The 15,499-nt window shown below is 38.6% G+C and overlaps 3 protein-coding genes across 3 annotated transcripts; 2 read left to right on the plus strand and 1 right to left on the minus strand.

The window, feature by feature from the left end:
- Positions 1-5,814: 5,814 nt before the first annotated feature.
- On the minus strand, positions 5,815-7,916 carry LOC108998510 (pollen-specific leucine-rich repeat extensin-like protein 3). Its single transcript, XM_018975071.2, has 3 exons — positions 7,637-7,916; positions 6,778-7,557; positions 5,815-6,131 (listed from the first exon to the last, which is right to left on the minus strand). Exons 1-3 carry the CDS (start codon positions 7,734-7,736, stop codon positions 6,100-6,102), a joined length of 912 nt encoding a protein of 303 aa, XP_018830616.2. The 5' UTR covers positions 7,737-7,916; the 3' UTR covers positions 5,815-6,099.
- Positions 7,917-9,436: 1,520 nt separating this feature from the next.
- On the plus strand, positions 9,437-10,030 carry LOC108998519. The gene has a single exon (XM_018975087.2). The coding sequence runs from the start codon at positions 9,437-9,439 to the stop codon at positions 10,028-10,030; it is 594 nt and encodes a 197-aa protein (XP_018830632.2).
- A 1,392-nt stretch (positions 10,031-11,422) lies between these two features.
- Positions 11,423-12,825, plus strand: LOC108998555. The gene is made up of 2 exons (XM_018975120.2): positions 11,423-12,046; positions 12,572-12,825. The coding sequence occupies exons 1-2, from the start codon at positions 11,615-11,617 to the stop codon at positions 12,686-12,688; spliced, it is 549 nt and encodes a 182-aa protein (XP_018830665.1). The 5' UTR covers positions 11,423-11,614; the 3' UTR covers positions 12,689-12,825.
- The last annotated feature ends 2,674 nt before the right edge of the window (positions 12,826-15,499 follow it).

Genomic DNA, 15,499 nt, shown 5'->3' on the forward strand with positions numbered 1-15,499 from the left:
CTTTCTTTTAAACACCTAAAAGTGTTATACTTAGATTTACCCACCATAGGGGTAAGTCCCAAGTATCTCTCATAATTTCCCTTCACCAGATCCTCTCATTCCCTTAGTATTTTTCTTATGTTTTCTGAGTTAGTATTTGAACTGAAAAACATAGCTGTCTTTTCCTTGTTTAAGAACTGACCAGAAGCTTATTCATATTTGCTAAGAATCCCTTTCAGTTTTCTCCATTCCTCCACACTAGCCCTTCCAAATAGAACACAATCATCTGCAAATAATAGATGATTGATTCTTAGCCCCTCCTCACAACTGAAATCCCTTTTGTTTCCCCTTGCGAATCAGCCTTGTTGAGCATTGCACTAAGGCCTTCTGCAGACATGATAAAGAGGTAAGGGGAAAGAGGATCCCCTTGCCTTAATCCCCTCGATGGATAAATTTTTGCCTAAATTTTTGCCCCTGGTTCACCATTAACCAACACTGAGTATGTGACAGAAGTGACACATTTCATAATCATATTTGTCCACTCATTGCAAAAACCTAGCTTCTTCATGATAGCTTCCAAATAATACCACTCAATTCTGTCATATACCTTTGACATATCAAGCTTGATGGCCATGCTTCCCTCCTTGCCTTTCTTTCTCACCTTCATTGTATGTAGGACCTCATAAGCAACCATAATATTATCAGTGATTATCCTCATTGGGAAGAAGACACTTTGATTGGGGGATATGATGTTTGACAGTACACCTTTTAGCCTATTTACAAGCACTTTAGAGACAACTTTGTAAATTACATTACAAAGGCTAATATGCCTAAACTCAGTAACACTCAAAGGATTATTGGTTTTGGGAATTAAAGCTATGTAAGTAAAATTAACCTGAGAAAGCAAAGAGTTACCATTAAGGAAGTCCAACACTGCAGTGCACACTTCCTCACCTATTGTATCCCAATGATTTTGGTAGAAACAAACACCAAAACCATATGGACCAGGTGACTTTAAAGGCCCCATATGTTTGACAGCTTCATCAATTTCCAATCTGCAGAAAGGCTTGGTCAATCTCTCATTCATTTCACTTGTGACTCGAGTCTCCACCTGTTGCACACAGCCTTTAATATCTTTTAAGCTTGGTCTTGTCGAGGGAAACAATTTCTCAAAGTAATTGTTGAAAGCCCCTTTAATTTCTTCTTGATTAGTAAACAGATTTTTTTGTTCATCCATAACCTGTTTAACCACATTTTTCCTTCTTCTTTGAGATGCACAAGCATGAAAGAATTTAGTGTTTTTGTCCCCCATTGCATACCAATTCCTTTTTGTTCTTTGCTTCCATTTAAGGTCCTCCTTCTCAAGCATTGCCCCCAACTCTTTCTACACTCTTTTGATTTCTTTAGAATTGTATCTGTTCTCTTCATCTTGAAGCTTTTTTAGCAACTTAGTTTTCTCTTTTATTCCTTGGAGTCTATCTGAATTAATTAGATTACTCCACCTCGAAAGGGCACCTCTACATCTGTCCAGTTTAAACTGAAATTTTTAAGTATGAATTTCCCTTTGCATGTCTTGCCAAGCCCTTTTTATAACATCCACATAGCTTTTCTCTTTTGCCCAGCTTGCTTCATATCTAAAAATTTTCTTCCTTCTCCATGCCTTTTCTCCTCTCTTTTTCATTGTCAATAAGATTGGCCCGTGGTTTGAACTTCTCCCAATTAGCACTTCCACCCAATAATTATTGAATCTTTGTGCTCAATTTGGATTAGCCACTACACTATCTAGCATTTCTTTAGTGAAAGTTTATCTTCATGCTTGTTGGTACATGTAAATTTGTTCCCTCTGCACCCGAGATCAAACAAATTACCTTATTCTAAAGCTACTCTAAAGCCTTCCATTTATCTCTTTGATCTTGGCTTACCTCCCATTTTTTCATCATTAGAAGTAACCTCATTAAAGTCCCCTAAAACACACCACCTTTGATTAACACTTGGCTTGAAGGACTTTAACAGATTCCAAGCTTCCTCCCTTCTACTAATTTCAGTCTAACCATAAAATCTTGTCATCCACCACTTATCATCTCCATTCTCATATGAAATATAGGCACTAATGTGCCTCTGAGTATAGTTTAGAAACTCAACCTTCACTCTACTATTCCAGCAAAGAGCTAATCCACCCTTCTTTTCGATAGGCTCCACCACAAAACATCTCTCACAGTTAAGCCTCTTCTTCATTCTCACACACTTCTCAGTATTCAACTTGGTTTCCATAAAAAAAATTAAATCTGGGTCATTTTCCTTCACCATAAGGCAAAGGTCTTGAACTGTTCGATGGTTCCCAACCCCTCGGTAATTCCAACTTAAAGTTTTCATCTAGAAAGGTGGGGCTGATTAATAGCCTCTACCCTGTTTTCTTTTCGATTGTATTCCTCACCATCAGAGTTTCTACTAATCTTCTTTCCTTTTAGTCTCTTTTTTTCTTTCCCCTCCTCATTCTCATTCTTTTTTTTCTTTTAATGTAACATTCACCAATGCTAACTGTTTTCTTCCCTTTTTCTCTAGCCCTTCTCTTCCACTCAGCCTTCAGTGGAGCCCTCTTGGTAATAAACTCCTTAATAAGCTCATCCAACTTAGTAATGATTTCTTCTTCATTCCTTATTCCTTCATTCTCTAAAGCCTTCTCTACTACCTCCTCTACTTCCTCTCCCTCCACCTCAGTAATAATTTCCCTTACCCCTTATGTTTGCTTGTTAGTCACCAATTCCTCCTTCTCCACCTCATTCAGTTTCCCCTTCTTCTCAAATCCCATTCTCTTTGTTCCATCAGACTCAGCCTCCCTAAACCTCATTTCCTACCCAGAATATATTTTTTTTACTAAATACCTCTTTTCCCATCCTGCTATTAGAAGCTTCTTCTCCCTCATCTTGTATAAACCATCTCCTCCCTCCCTTATTGCTCTTTTTTGAATAAATTGGTTCCCCATCTTTCTTTTTTTTTACTCCTATTTTCAATTCTGCTCTTAACCAGACCCCATATTGATTAGCCCATTCTCTCTTCCTTTCACAACCTTCCTTACCATGAATTAAACATTCACAAGAAAAGCAAAATGTGGGCAACTTTTCATACCTTATAGGGATCCAGAGCTTATCCCCCTTCACGTTAACAGTTCTGCCTCTGGCTAGAGGTTTAGATGAATCTGTAGAGATTAGAACCCTTAAGAATCTTCCCCAGCCACTTCCATCCTCCCTCACATCCATCTCTTCCACCTTGCCCATTGTGTTACCTATATGTATTCCTCTGTCCTCATTCACGCAAGACAGTGGCATATTATGCAGCTGAATCCAAAAGCGCTCCCACTCAAATCTCAGCTTCTGTGGTGGCGTATCTTCATCAAAAGGTTTTAGAACAAACATATGAAAATCAAATAGCCATGGTCTTCCACTCCACACGTTGTTTATCAGCTGGATTAGCAAAGGTGATTGTAAATACATTCGTATTTACTTTAAGAAACTTTGCAGGTTTGCTTATTTTCCAGACTTTCTTCATCGTGTTCTCCATCACCTCCTTGCTTATACTTCTATCCGTGCACACTTTTTCCACCAGACTACACTTTCTTTTGTAAGAAATCTCTTCTCCCACACCTTCATCAAAGTCTGTTGCAGCTTCTTCATCCTCCATTAAATGCAGCCTATCCCATTTCTCTTGTATTTCCTCTATCTTTTTATCACCATTTTTTGGATTTTTTTTCTTTTTTTCTCTTTTTGCTTGGCGACAGAAACCCCCCCTGAAGGACTTCCTCACCGTACACCACCGTACCCCACTCACTCTCTATCAACACCCCCACGCTCCACTCAAATTCTGTTAGAATCTAGTAGATCCCACCACTCCACCTCAACCTCCCATTCGCATAAGAGAGGAGACTTAAACTTTAAATAGGGAATGAGGTACATTATATTTGTCAGGAATCTCTTTGAGAACATAGGCTCTCCAAATGCATGACCCTTGGCTGCTTCCCAATTAAGCACTCTCCTTAATTTTTCACATACTTGGATGAAATGCTAATATTAATGTCTACGTAATAATCTGGATGAGTACCAATGACCTTGTACTACAGTAGTCGTACCTTTGTGCTTATTTTTTGCAAATAGAGGTATAAATTAAAGAGAAATGATATTTACAGTTGTGAAATATGTAAGTGTCCCGTAATTTATTTTTAAAAAGAATAAATATGAGATATGCATGATAAAAAAAAAAATTAATTATTTTTTTAATAATAGATTTCACTTTTTTTCACAAAGTTTACATAATAATTACGTATTTATCAAATATTACTCTAAAGTAAATTGGTCGAATGAAGTAGACTCGAACCATTCAAGCCATGTACAGCCCCACATGCGTCGGACGCCAGTTTTCCGCCTTGAAGTACAAAACTACACGACATGACCGACCTGCACTCACTGGCCAAAAAAATAGACTGATGCCATTGATGTGTCCAAATCTGGAAATTGTCCCGTATATTATGCCGTGGGAATTGGGATGGACGACTTTCCTTTTCTTGCATATAAATTACATCTTCCATTTATATACATACGCGTACGCTTGTCCTCATGTGTGTATATATAAATGATTATTTAATAAAATAAAATGATAATGTGATCTACATAATTTTCCTATATATAATATATGGATGTATACATATATACCATATGTATACCATATATATATATGGATACGGCTACTAGGCTACCCAACGTGTATTACTGAGCACATTCATAGTATAAATTGTACATTTTTAAAATTATTTTTTAAATATTTTTAAACATTTAAAAAAAATTCTTAATTTATTAATAGTCAGCCAGTCTAGGTCATGCCATGATGATGGAAGTTTACTCTCACTTGTTTGTGGCGTGTTGGGTGATTGAATTTAGAGTTACCTCAAGGCAACACCAAGATCCAATTAGTATGATGGTGAAAATTAAAACTAACTCAAACTAGTACTCAATTCTAAAAAATTAGGATGACAAAGCATAAACTTCACTTTTATTGAATATAACATAATGATGAATTACAAACCAAATACTGACTTAAATAGTAGGGTTTCATAGGGTTTCCGCCATCCTTTCCCCAATTACTCCCTCCAACAACCTTATTCTCAAACATAAATCAAACTCCTAAGTTTAAGGAAACAATCTTATCAAATAGATAATCACCCTAATTTGAAAGAGATATTCGGCCAACCCTCTTGCAACTGTCCAATCCCTAAAATCAAAGGATTTGCCTCCTCCTCTAAGTTCAAGAGATTTGCCAACCAACTCCTAAAATCAAAAAATTGGCTAACAACTTGATTCTCTTCTAGTTGACCTTGTCTTGGGTGCCTAAAGACCCATTACCCGAACCATGCATGCACCCCCAATGCTACCCTCCTAGCTTCGGCATGCCTAGCCCTCTTAGTGGCATTACGAATGACCCTTCTTATATCTCCATCACATAGCCTCCACCTCTTTTTCGTTGTTTCTGTTGTTTATATAAATATTCCCATTTTAAAATTTTACAGTTTACCTATATTTTAAGACCCTCGAAAATTTTCCTGGCCTCAAATCCAACCGAAACTAATTAACCTACTGGAAGTTCTATGGAACTAAAAAGCATATTGATGTAGGATTATTCATAGATTTTAAGCTCTCTTCGGCTATGGAGTTTGTCATTTGTAGAAAGAGCTACCATCGAATCCTTGGCCTGCCTTGACATTTTTCTTTCTGATGAATGTCTCCGTATCAGCAATTATTTTAGTTTTCCCATTAAAAGCTGTACATATTGCAATAGTAAAAATGCTCAAATACAGAACTAAAGGCATATTATTCAAGGTAGAATTTTGAGTGCTTGCTTTGGTGTGCAAAGATCTCGAAGAGATATGAAAAGGGTGTAGTCCACTTAATAAGGCGGAGAATAAGGAGATAGTAAATACTGCAACAACTCAATTACCAAAGTCCTAATCTTAAACATGGAACGCATCTAATCAATTGAAATAGCCTAGTTGCACACTATGTATCTTTCGAAAGATAGGAACAAAGATTTTTCTACTAGTCTCCAAAATCAAGTCTTGTCCCCACTCGTCCGCTATCAATTGTAGATGAATTGGCAGTCCTCAAAACCTGCCACATTGTACCATACAATGAATCGTTAGTTTGAAAATTACATAAAACGACACCCTCAGAAAAGACATGTATAATGAAAATCATCTGTAGCTAGGGTCAAGTGAATAACAACTTGTATGTCACTTACTCTGCTGGACAAGAACAAGAAGACATTGGTAATTAATGGTATAATTCTAATTTTAATGCAGCTGAGAAACCAAAAAGGATTTCCAGAAGAGAGCAAGTACTCTCTCAACTAGAGCCATGTTCTTTCTAAGCATATCTAGTAGCATATTCCATGTGGTGTCAACTTATTGTGTAGATTGCACTCTACAAGATAAAGAAAGGGGACGTGGTGGGAATTTACAGAAGTATGATAGACCATATCATAGCCTCAATTAAGTTGCTTAGACAGAGAAATATTGGATTAGATTTGAAATAAGAAGCTGCCAAGTTAGACTTGTGTATCCATCCAGCCTAGATGCAGCACAAAACAAACTTATCTTGTACCACACAAGTAATCCATCCAAAATTGCATGTCGGTGTGGTGTATGTTCCCTACGATATTGACTTCGTTTCCTTGTTTCTGTGGGTGGTAATCTAAATAAAAAGAAAACCAGACAGTTTCGATTCTTTATTCAATAATATGATCGTTTGGACTTACTTGGATCCACTCTGACAAGCATGGCAGTCCCTCCAAAATCACAAGTGCCTCCACCAATCTTTGTTTTTTGCCAGTAGCTGTTGAAAGCATATGAAGCATGGGCCAGCATAGTGTCAGGTTGGTAGCATGACCCCTTGGGTTGGATTGACTTGCAGTCTGCGCCAGACCCGCAGGCATAGTCCATGGCTTCTTGGATTATGGGATCTGGCACTGATGGCTTAGCCACACACCAGACAGGAAGCTGTGACTTCTTATGGGGAGTGGGTGGTACTGATGGTGGTGGGAAAACTAGAGGAGGTAGGTATATTGGTGGGCTCGGAAGATGCTTTGGTGGGCTAGGCCCATTTTCTGGTGGATTAGGGGAGCAACCAGGTGGGCTAGGCTCATTTTCTGGTGGATTAGGGACTGGGGAATACGTGGGTGGGCTAGGTGTGTTAGAGGGTGGGCTTGGAATGGGAATATTGGGTTTTGAGGGTGGTGGAGGGGGTGGTGGTGCATATCTTATGGGAGATGGTATGGCTGAAGAAGGTTGTTGTGGGGTGAGGGGTGCATTTACACAGAAAGGAGGAGTATTATCAGGCATGGGGACTGGTGCTAATGATTCAAGAGGTGGTAGAGAGAAAGGAGAGCCTATGGCATATAGTTCAGCATCTGAGAAATCCGATGGAGCATCAATGTCCTTGTGGCTTTGTACTTGTAGCTTCCTCATCAAACCGGGGCTTAAGGCTTTAAGGAGTTTGGGGTCTTGGAATATCATCGATTGTGCATTCCTTCTTGCCTCTGCAAAAATAACAAATCATAAACTTAGAAAACATTTCAAACTCAGTGGTTTGGCACTCTACTAGATGAAAGCGCTTACCACATAGAGTTATGAGGGTCGTGGTAGAAATGGAGATGCACAACACAAAAATGCTCAATCTCACACTAGTTATTCTTGAATCCATTGCATGACAAGCCATTCTGATCCAAGCCAGAACACCTGGAACTTCACCCTCTATTCAGCCACTCGGCAATTCATGATATAGGAAAGGTAATGCTAACAGAAATCGGCTGGCCAACAAAATGTACTTAGCAACATAGGAAAAGTAGAGATGATTCTTTTTCACTGCTTTATACTGTCAGATTGCAGAATATTTGCAAGATTAAATATGCAGAGTGGATAAAGGTATGATAGGAATTGTCTCTCTGGAGAGGTGTATAAGTGAATGTCCTTTCTCCTTGAATCTTGTTTAGAACATATTCTTGCTTGGCAGAGGAGCAAAATGAAAGGGGAGAGAGATGGCTGCACTTTTGTTTACTTTTTTGTTAAGAATTTTGCAAGTGTTTCACCCGATTTATGAGTTTTTTTTTATTTTCAGCATCCCTGCCTCGTCATTCTTTATGTCAACCACTACACTCAAATGGGAAGCCCTCAGATTTACAGAAAACTAAATTTGACCTCTTTTGATCCTCATACATTTGTTCATACAAAAAGAAATTAACCTGAGCTGAACACATCCTCAAAAGCTTCATTCAGCACCCTGTCTAAAAATTCAGATCTTGTAAGACAGTATCCAGCAGCACTTCCTCTAAAACAAGTCTTCACACAGTCTATGGTTATGAATCAAGGATCCACACCATCATTAATATGAGTGTATCTTCAAAGGATATGTACAGGTAATTCAACCCCAATGGTTACAGTAAAATTAGCACATATGGGTTGTTTCTAGTGGACTTCAAATACCAAACGATGCAACAAGATAGTGGTGGCCATTGAGTCTTCTTGTGATGATGATATGTTAATAGAGAAGTGAAATTCCATGGAAACCAAACATATGAGGGTGCAGGAAACCACTCAACTTGTTAATTATTTTGAATTCTTGTATTGTGTAGCAAGTAAATCGAGAATCAATAATGTTTCTGATTTCTATGTTCCACAATGTACAGGGGTTAGGTCTTTCTTAGTGTTGAGCCTCGTTTCTCCCTGTTAACATACTAGTAGCCATCAATCTTCCATCTTCCTTTGGCATAGAAGTTTCCCAACACCGTACCAAAGGAATAAAATTTGATTACTCCTAAGGCACGAACCCAGAAGGCTATAAATTCATTTAGCAACTAAATGAAGTTTAGGAAATCTTAGCTGTAACACAAGTCTTCAATAACTGACTATAAAAGCTACAACTATATTAAGGTATCATTTAATGCTTACATATTATTTTTTCCTTCTAAAATTTTCACCATGTTGTGACATGACTTTCAAATCACATAAAGAGCAATAAAACCTAAAAAGAAATTATATACTTAAGAAACCAAAGTTATAGAACAGAACACTAGCATATAGCCTTGAAAGTCAGAAAATCCTTCCTTAGCTAATGAATCTACCATGACATCTGCCAAAGTAAGAAACCACAATTAAGGTTTATCAAATTTAAGTAGGTGATTAAGTTTCATAGCTGTTAATTTGGCTTCTAATGCTTTGATTTAAATTAGTATTTGCCCGTTTTCTTACCGTTGGCAACGGTCCCTTGCCATATATAACCTGGGGATTCAAGTTTCTTCAATTGACAAATGGATTAGGTTAATAGAATGACAATGAGACAATTTGTCTTAGCGGCGCTATAAATTATCTTTAACCTTTCAAATGAGCCACAAGTCATCAATCTTGCTGAGAGCCTCGGCTATGGATACGAACTTGACTCTAGGCCCCGCCCAACCTACTCTCGATACTGAATATGGTGTGCTAGTTCACAGCATTTCCTGGGTTACACCATTTGAAGATTCATGGAGACTGAACTTTTCTGGCTACACAACAGGAGCAGCCAATGGCAATGCAGGGGCCGGTTGTGTTCTTCGAGATCAAAATGCCATATTTAAGGCAGCTTGTGCAGCTCCTATCAAGGACTGTGAGAATGTTGATATGACAGAATTGGTAGCCTTGAATCTAGGCCTTGATATTGCTCTAAGGCAAGGTGTGGATTACATTGAAATTGCTGGAGACTATTCCAATGTGATTCGTCTGCTTGCCGGTGAGTCTATACCATTTCCATCATCAGTTCAGTCGCTTATTGAAGAATGTTCTTATTTCTTGGCAAAGTTTCGAGGTGTAATGATCCGCCAAGTAACAATCCATGCCAATGAGCCTGCAAACTTGCTTGCAATTTTTGGCAGCGGGTTCGAAGAACCTCTCCAGTGGTTTGACAAGCCACCACCTGAAATAGCTGATAGTTTAATTAGTGATGTAATTGGCCGTTGGATGCCTTTAGATGGTCTATGAATCTTTCCATCCTGTTTTAATAAACTGAGTTTGCTTGCAAAAGCACATACTTGAATGAAGCCTTAATGCAAGGACATAGATTTTCCTATGCTAGAAAATTAAGTCAAACACAAATGATATTTGTCACCAGACAACCCCATCTTTATCATCTTTGAGACTACTGCTGGAAAATCATCTTCTCTCTCTTAAAGCAATCTCTTCAATGCAAGATCAACAGATGGACAACCTGCTCTAATCTATATACTAATGATATGAAGTGTTATCGGCTCTGTTAAGAAAGTTGAGGAAAATAACATCAAACGTTAACGCATCACTCAATCTAGAAATTCAGATGAACACTCACACTATTAGTATCTGCAATCTGCATAAATAAACGTAATCTTCTAATCACAACACTAATAACTTCCCACAATTCTTATCAGGCATATGTTACTGGCTATCTTTCAACTTTAGTTTGATTGTCAAATCTTTATCTAGTAGCAAGCTCAACGAAGGAAAAGGACAGCTAGGTTCGATGGTTTAAGGAGGTGAGCATGTACACTCTAAACCAGACAGCAGATATTGATTCTTCTCAAGTACACGTGCAGCTGCTAAATACAATTTATTCATAACTAATATAGATTCAAATAATTGTAGTTATCTTATCTATCTTTCTGATTGGTTGTAACTCAGATCACCTATTGTAATCTATTATACGATACAAATCAATGGGAAATGTGTGGAAAAACATTTGAGTCATATATTCTTCCATGGCATAAGAGCTTTTGGTTCGCACCACTTATATCAACCAAATGGCCAAATCCAACACCTCTGCTTCCACATTTTCCTTTCCCAATATCTTCCGTTCAATTATGTCAAGCTTTGACAGCAACGACTGTCTTCTTTCCATTTCTCAATTTCTACTTGTCCTTAGGAGCCACGATTTGTTGGTAGTTGTGGATGCTTCTGTCAATGATTGCTTCTTCTTACTCAAGTCTTTGAGATCCTATAACTACCCAGATCATCTGCCACCCCCAACTTCCCTCTTCCATTCCTGACCGGATTGAAATTGCAGGGATCTGAATTCATTTTGATGGACAAGGGCCTTATTCTGCAAGTTTGACTGTTGAAAAGGAATGGGGGTAGCGCTTGCAGGGGTCAGTCAATTCTAGGAAAATCTATATCGAAACTTGAACCGATCGTCTTTCTTTCATTAACTATCTGCACAGGCTTTTTAAGCCAACCTATTTACAACGGTAACTTTTTCTCTCTGTTGCCCCATTTTATATAAGTTGCACTAACCATTTATTTCACCCACACCATTATTAAACCATAAATCATTGTGTGTGGGGATTTTGCTTTCCAAATAAAGAGACAAAACGTTTTAAAAACTAGGGGCAAATCCGGCACATCATCGTTAACTCTTTGATGTAAACGGTAACTTTCCGTGTCTTGTTCTCCTCTGTGTCTTCCCTTCGCTGCTTAAAAACATTCCCAAATCCACAAAAGGAATTAACTTTCCATCATCCAAAAGAGAAATCAAAATACTCATACAAAGCAATCACAGTAACGTGTATAAAATTCACAAGAAGATCAGTGAGAACTATGTCCAGCGCAGATGAGGAAAAAGAAGAAAAGGAGAGGCTTGTTGAGGCCACTACCAAAGTGGAGTACTTGGAGCCATTGATGTCAAAAGAGCTTCTCTGCAAATTCCCCGACAACTCGGCCTTCGATTTTGACTACACGCAGAGCTCAATATGGTCCCCTTTGGTCCCTCGGGCTTTCAGTCCCATGGACTTGGACTTTGATTTGGGTTTCATAACACCAAGGAATCTCTCATTCGGGATGGAGTTGGATATGGATTTGGGCAACAAAAACAAGCTCAAGAAAGTCACTTCCAACATCAAGAAGAAGATCAGCACCACTGCCTTCAACATCAATCTTAATCTTTTGAAAATGAAGCATAAGAAGAAAATGAAGGCATCTGAGTTCTCTCCAACTCCCATAAAGAGCACATGTTATCCTGCCACCTCGAAGGTATTTATACTTCTTTCTCGGTTCTTGATTCATCTTTCTTTCATATTTTTTTTCCTTTCGTTTAGTTTTGTCAGCTCAAAAGATTACAATTTTGATATAAAAATTGAGGAAAAGTAATGTATTTGAAAACTTATCGCTGGAAAATTTCAGATTTTTGGGGTAAGTTTAAGATTCAGAACCACAATGCTAGTTTTTAGCACAGGAAAGGTTGAATCTTCTGGGGTAACCATTTGACTCGCGGCAATACAACCCCTGAAACTCCCAGATGTGTTCAATGAAAATGTTGAAATTATCAGGGAAGAATGTGCAACTCTAGGTCAATCCGACAAGGAGAAACCAATGTTTTGCAATACGTGCTACAACATTCTTCATGTTCACATTTTTCTAAAAGAAAAAAACAAAAAGGCAAAAACTATTATGTTCACTTGCTCTGGCTCATCAATTAGCAGTTTCCTTAAATTTCAAGTCTGCCAAGTCTTTCACTTGGAGTTCACACATCCAGTACTTAATTTTATACGTATACAGGCATGGACTAAGGTGCTAAAAGCTACGGCCAAACATTTCAAGAAAAAGCAGAAGAAAGATCATACGGCCTATTGGAAGCCCTCCAACTATCTTAGAGATGGACATATTTCAAGATGATTATTCTATTTGTATTTTTTTCTTCTTTTTGTTAATAAATAAACTCGATTTCGGTTTATAATTTTTTTTTATTTTTGGCAGACATTCTCTTCCTCTTAATGGCATATTGTATTTATATTTTTGAATTTAATAATCTGCATTTTAATTAGTGGGAGTGCCCCGATGAGGACATTATCGTTTGCGAACATGTGAAACTTTACCTAAAAAAAGGGACTATCTTTTAACTAGGAAGTATGAACAGATCATCTACTTACCTAGTTATCATTGCTTCTATCGACACGAAAGAGTGCGTTTAAATTAGTGTTGTACCTTTTCGAAAATTTCACTTAACTGACTAGGTTGATGTCAATTCGATAACGTTTCCATACGTTGAAACCAGTAGGAAAATAAGTGTAGCACAGGTGTTTGTAAGAATGCATCAGAGAGATTATATTTGAATAAAAGAACAACTTCTCAGAGTTCTGTTTTACTAGTTTCGGAAGCCAACGTCAGCAGAAGAGTATAGGTGGAATATGCATTGTCATTTGTCCAACTTGCGAAGATAAAGAACTTCAAGCAAACAAATGATACTACGAAGGCGATGCGTTACACAATTATGACGCTTAATTTGAAGCGCTAGCTTTTAACATCACTATATATGTTCGACGAATGGATACAACACACTATAGAACTTTCAAACATTGAAACTCCTTAACATGCAGCAATTCACTGTAATAGAATGTACTAGAAAGTAATGGAAAAGGATAGATGTATTTCTGCTATCAAACAGAGAACACGCTTTCTTCAAGGAAAGCACCTCTACTACACAATAACAAAATAATATTCCAAAAGTACCTCAGGCGTGAACACTGTGCCTGCTATTATACTAGGAAGGATTGAATTACTAATAAGTCCTCACTCTAATATGGACTAAAGGCCCTTACAATACTTTGTTTAACTAAACAAATAACTAACATAGTTGGTCCATCTTGTCTAGCTCGAGGCCCACAATCTTCTCAAGTTCCGCACCCCTCTTATTTCTTCAGCAGCCAGTTTACGAAGCCCATGGTACTCAGCCCACGACCACACTTAACCCTAACTCATCTCCCGACAGCAAGTCCTCCACTTCTTAGATCTGCTTCTTCATGCCGCCGTATGACAACTCTCTCTCCCTTCAGAAAACCTTGCCCACAAGGTGGGGAAAGTCTTCACAAAGGCGGTGGTGCAGCTCCCATGAAGCTTCCTTTGCCTTTTGTCCTTGCCAGCGGATCAACATCTCCACTAAAGGTCGGTTCTTGACCTTCTTTAATCTCCTCTGTAACACTTCTTCTGGTTCGGCTTGGATAACCCCTTTACTATCTGTCGGTGGTAGTGTTGTTAGTGGTAACGCTCCTTGGCTGAGCTTAGGCTTGAGCTGTGAAACATGAAATAAATTGTGGATTTGTGCTGCGGCTGGAAGCTTCAAATGATAGGCTACCTCCCCAATCCTTTGTTCTACTTGGTATGGCCCATAATAGCGCGGTGAAAGCTTAAGACTTTGGCGTCGACTGATAACTGATTGAAGACTGTCGATAGGGCTGCAATTTGAGGAAAACCCAATCCCCGATCTGGTAGCTTTGTTCCTTTCTTTTGTTGTTGGCGTATTTCCGCATTCTCTCTTGGGCATTAACCATATTCTGTTTCAACAGGTTCCACAGCTGCTCACGGTTTTGCAAGGTAACTTCAACTTCCTCCAACCTTGCTGAACCCGGAATATAACTGCTTAGTTTAGGGGGTAAATACCCACCCGTATAATGCTTCAAATGGGGTTATTTTTATGGATGCATACTAGAATTATAACACCACTCTGCCAATTCAATCCATTGAGCCCAATCCTTTGGTATGTCTCCCACATAACTCCTTAGATAGTTCTCTACCCATTTATTGACTGCCTCTGTTTGGCCATCCGTTTGTGGATGATAAGCTGTACTAAAGGCTAGTTGAACCCCCTCTAAGGAGAATAATTCCTTCCAAAACCGACTTGTGAACGAGGGGTCCCTGTCTGAAACTATTGACTGTGGCATTCCATAGAGCTTAAACACATGCTTCATAAAGAGTTAGGCCACCACCTTTGCTGTGTATAGGTGAGAAATGGGAACAAAATGGCTGTACTTCGTAAATCTGTCCACCACCACCCAAAGGGCATTAAATTTTCTACAATTAGGTAGCCCTTCAACAAAATCCATCGTTATATCTGCCCACGGTTTAGAGGGAATGGGCAGGGGTTGTAAAAGCCCACTGGGGAGGGAGTTGTCTACCTTCACCACTTGGCATATATCACACTCCCGTAGGAATGCCTTCACATTAGCCTTCTGACCAGGCCAATAGAAATCTCTCTTAAGTCTATGTAGGTTTTATCAAACCCCATATGTCCACCCATTGGACTACTGTGGATTAACTCCAATATCTTTTGAATTAGGCCCTGATTTGCTGGAATATATATTCTGTTTTTATATAAAAGCAAACCATTTTTTACTGTATAAGGGTTGTTTAAATCGCCAACTTGATGTTTCTTCCATAACCCTTGTACAATAGGGTCCCCCTCATACAAGGTCTTAATTTCTTCCCCCCAGTCCCAACTAGGTAGGGATATCACAGATAGTGTTGCTGTAATTTCCTCTCTTTGCCTAGACAAGGCATCTGCTACAACATTCTCTCTTCCTTTCTTGAATTCCACCACAAAATCATATCCCAACAGTTTAGAAATCCACTTTTGTTGCATAGTGGTTCCTACTCTCTGCTCCAAATAAAATTTGAGGCTTTGATGATCAGTTTTAACAACAAAAGCCTGGC

This window comes from Juglans regia, chromosome 1 (genome assembly GCF_001411555.2).
Source record: "Juglans regia cultivar Chandler chromosome 1, Walnut 2.0, whole genome shotgun sequence".
Taxonomy (NCBI): Eukaryota; Viridiplantae; Streptophyta; class Magnoliopsida; order Fagales; family Juglandaceae; genus Juglans; species Juglans regia.

Bases quoted from the DNA above. Each gene is read 5' to 3' on its own strand.
- LOC108998510 (XM_018975071.2), bottom strand. From the start codon at position 7,736: ATGGCTTGTCATGCAATGGATTCAAGAATAACTAGTGTGAGATTGAGC. The intron at 7,558-7,636 runs GTAAGCGCTTTC...TTATTTTTGCAG, and splicing joins GACCCTCATAACTCTATGTG to AGGCAAGAAGGAATGCACAA. The intron at 6,132-6,777 runs GTAAGTCCAAAC...ACAATGTGGCAG, and splicing joins GCTTGTCAGAGTGGATCCAA to GTTTTGAGGACTGCCAATTC.
- LOC108998519 (XM_018975087.2), top strand. From the start codon at position 9,437: ATGGATACGAACTTGACTCTAGGCCCCGCCCAACCTACTCTCGATACT.
- LOC108998555 (XM_018975120.2), top strand. From the start codon at position 11,615: ATGTCCAGCGCAGATGAGGAAAAAGAAGAAAAGGAGAGGCTTGTTGAG. The intron at 12,047-12,571 runs GTATTTATACTT...ATACGTATACAG, and splicing joins GTTATCCTGCCACCTCGAAG to GCATGGACTAAGGTGCTAAA.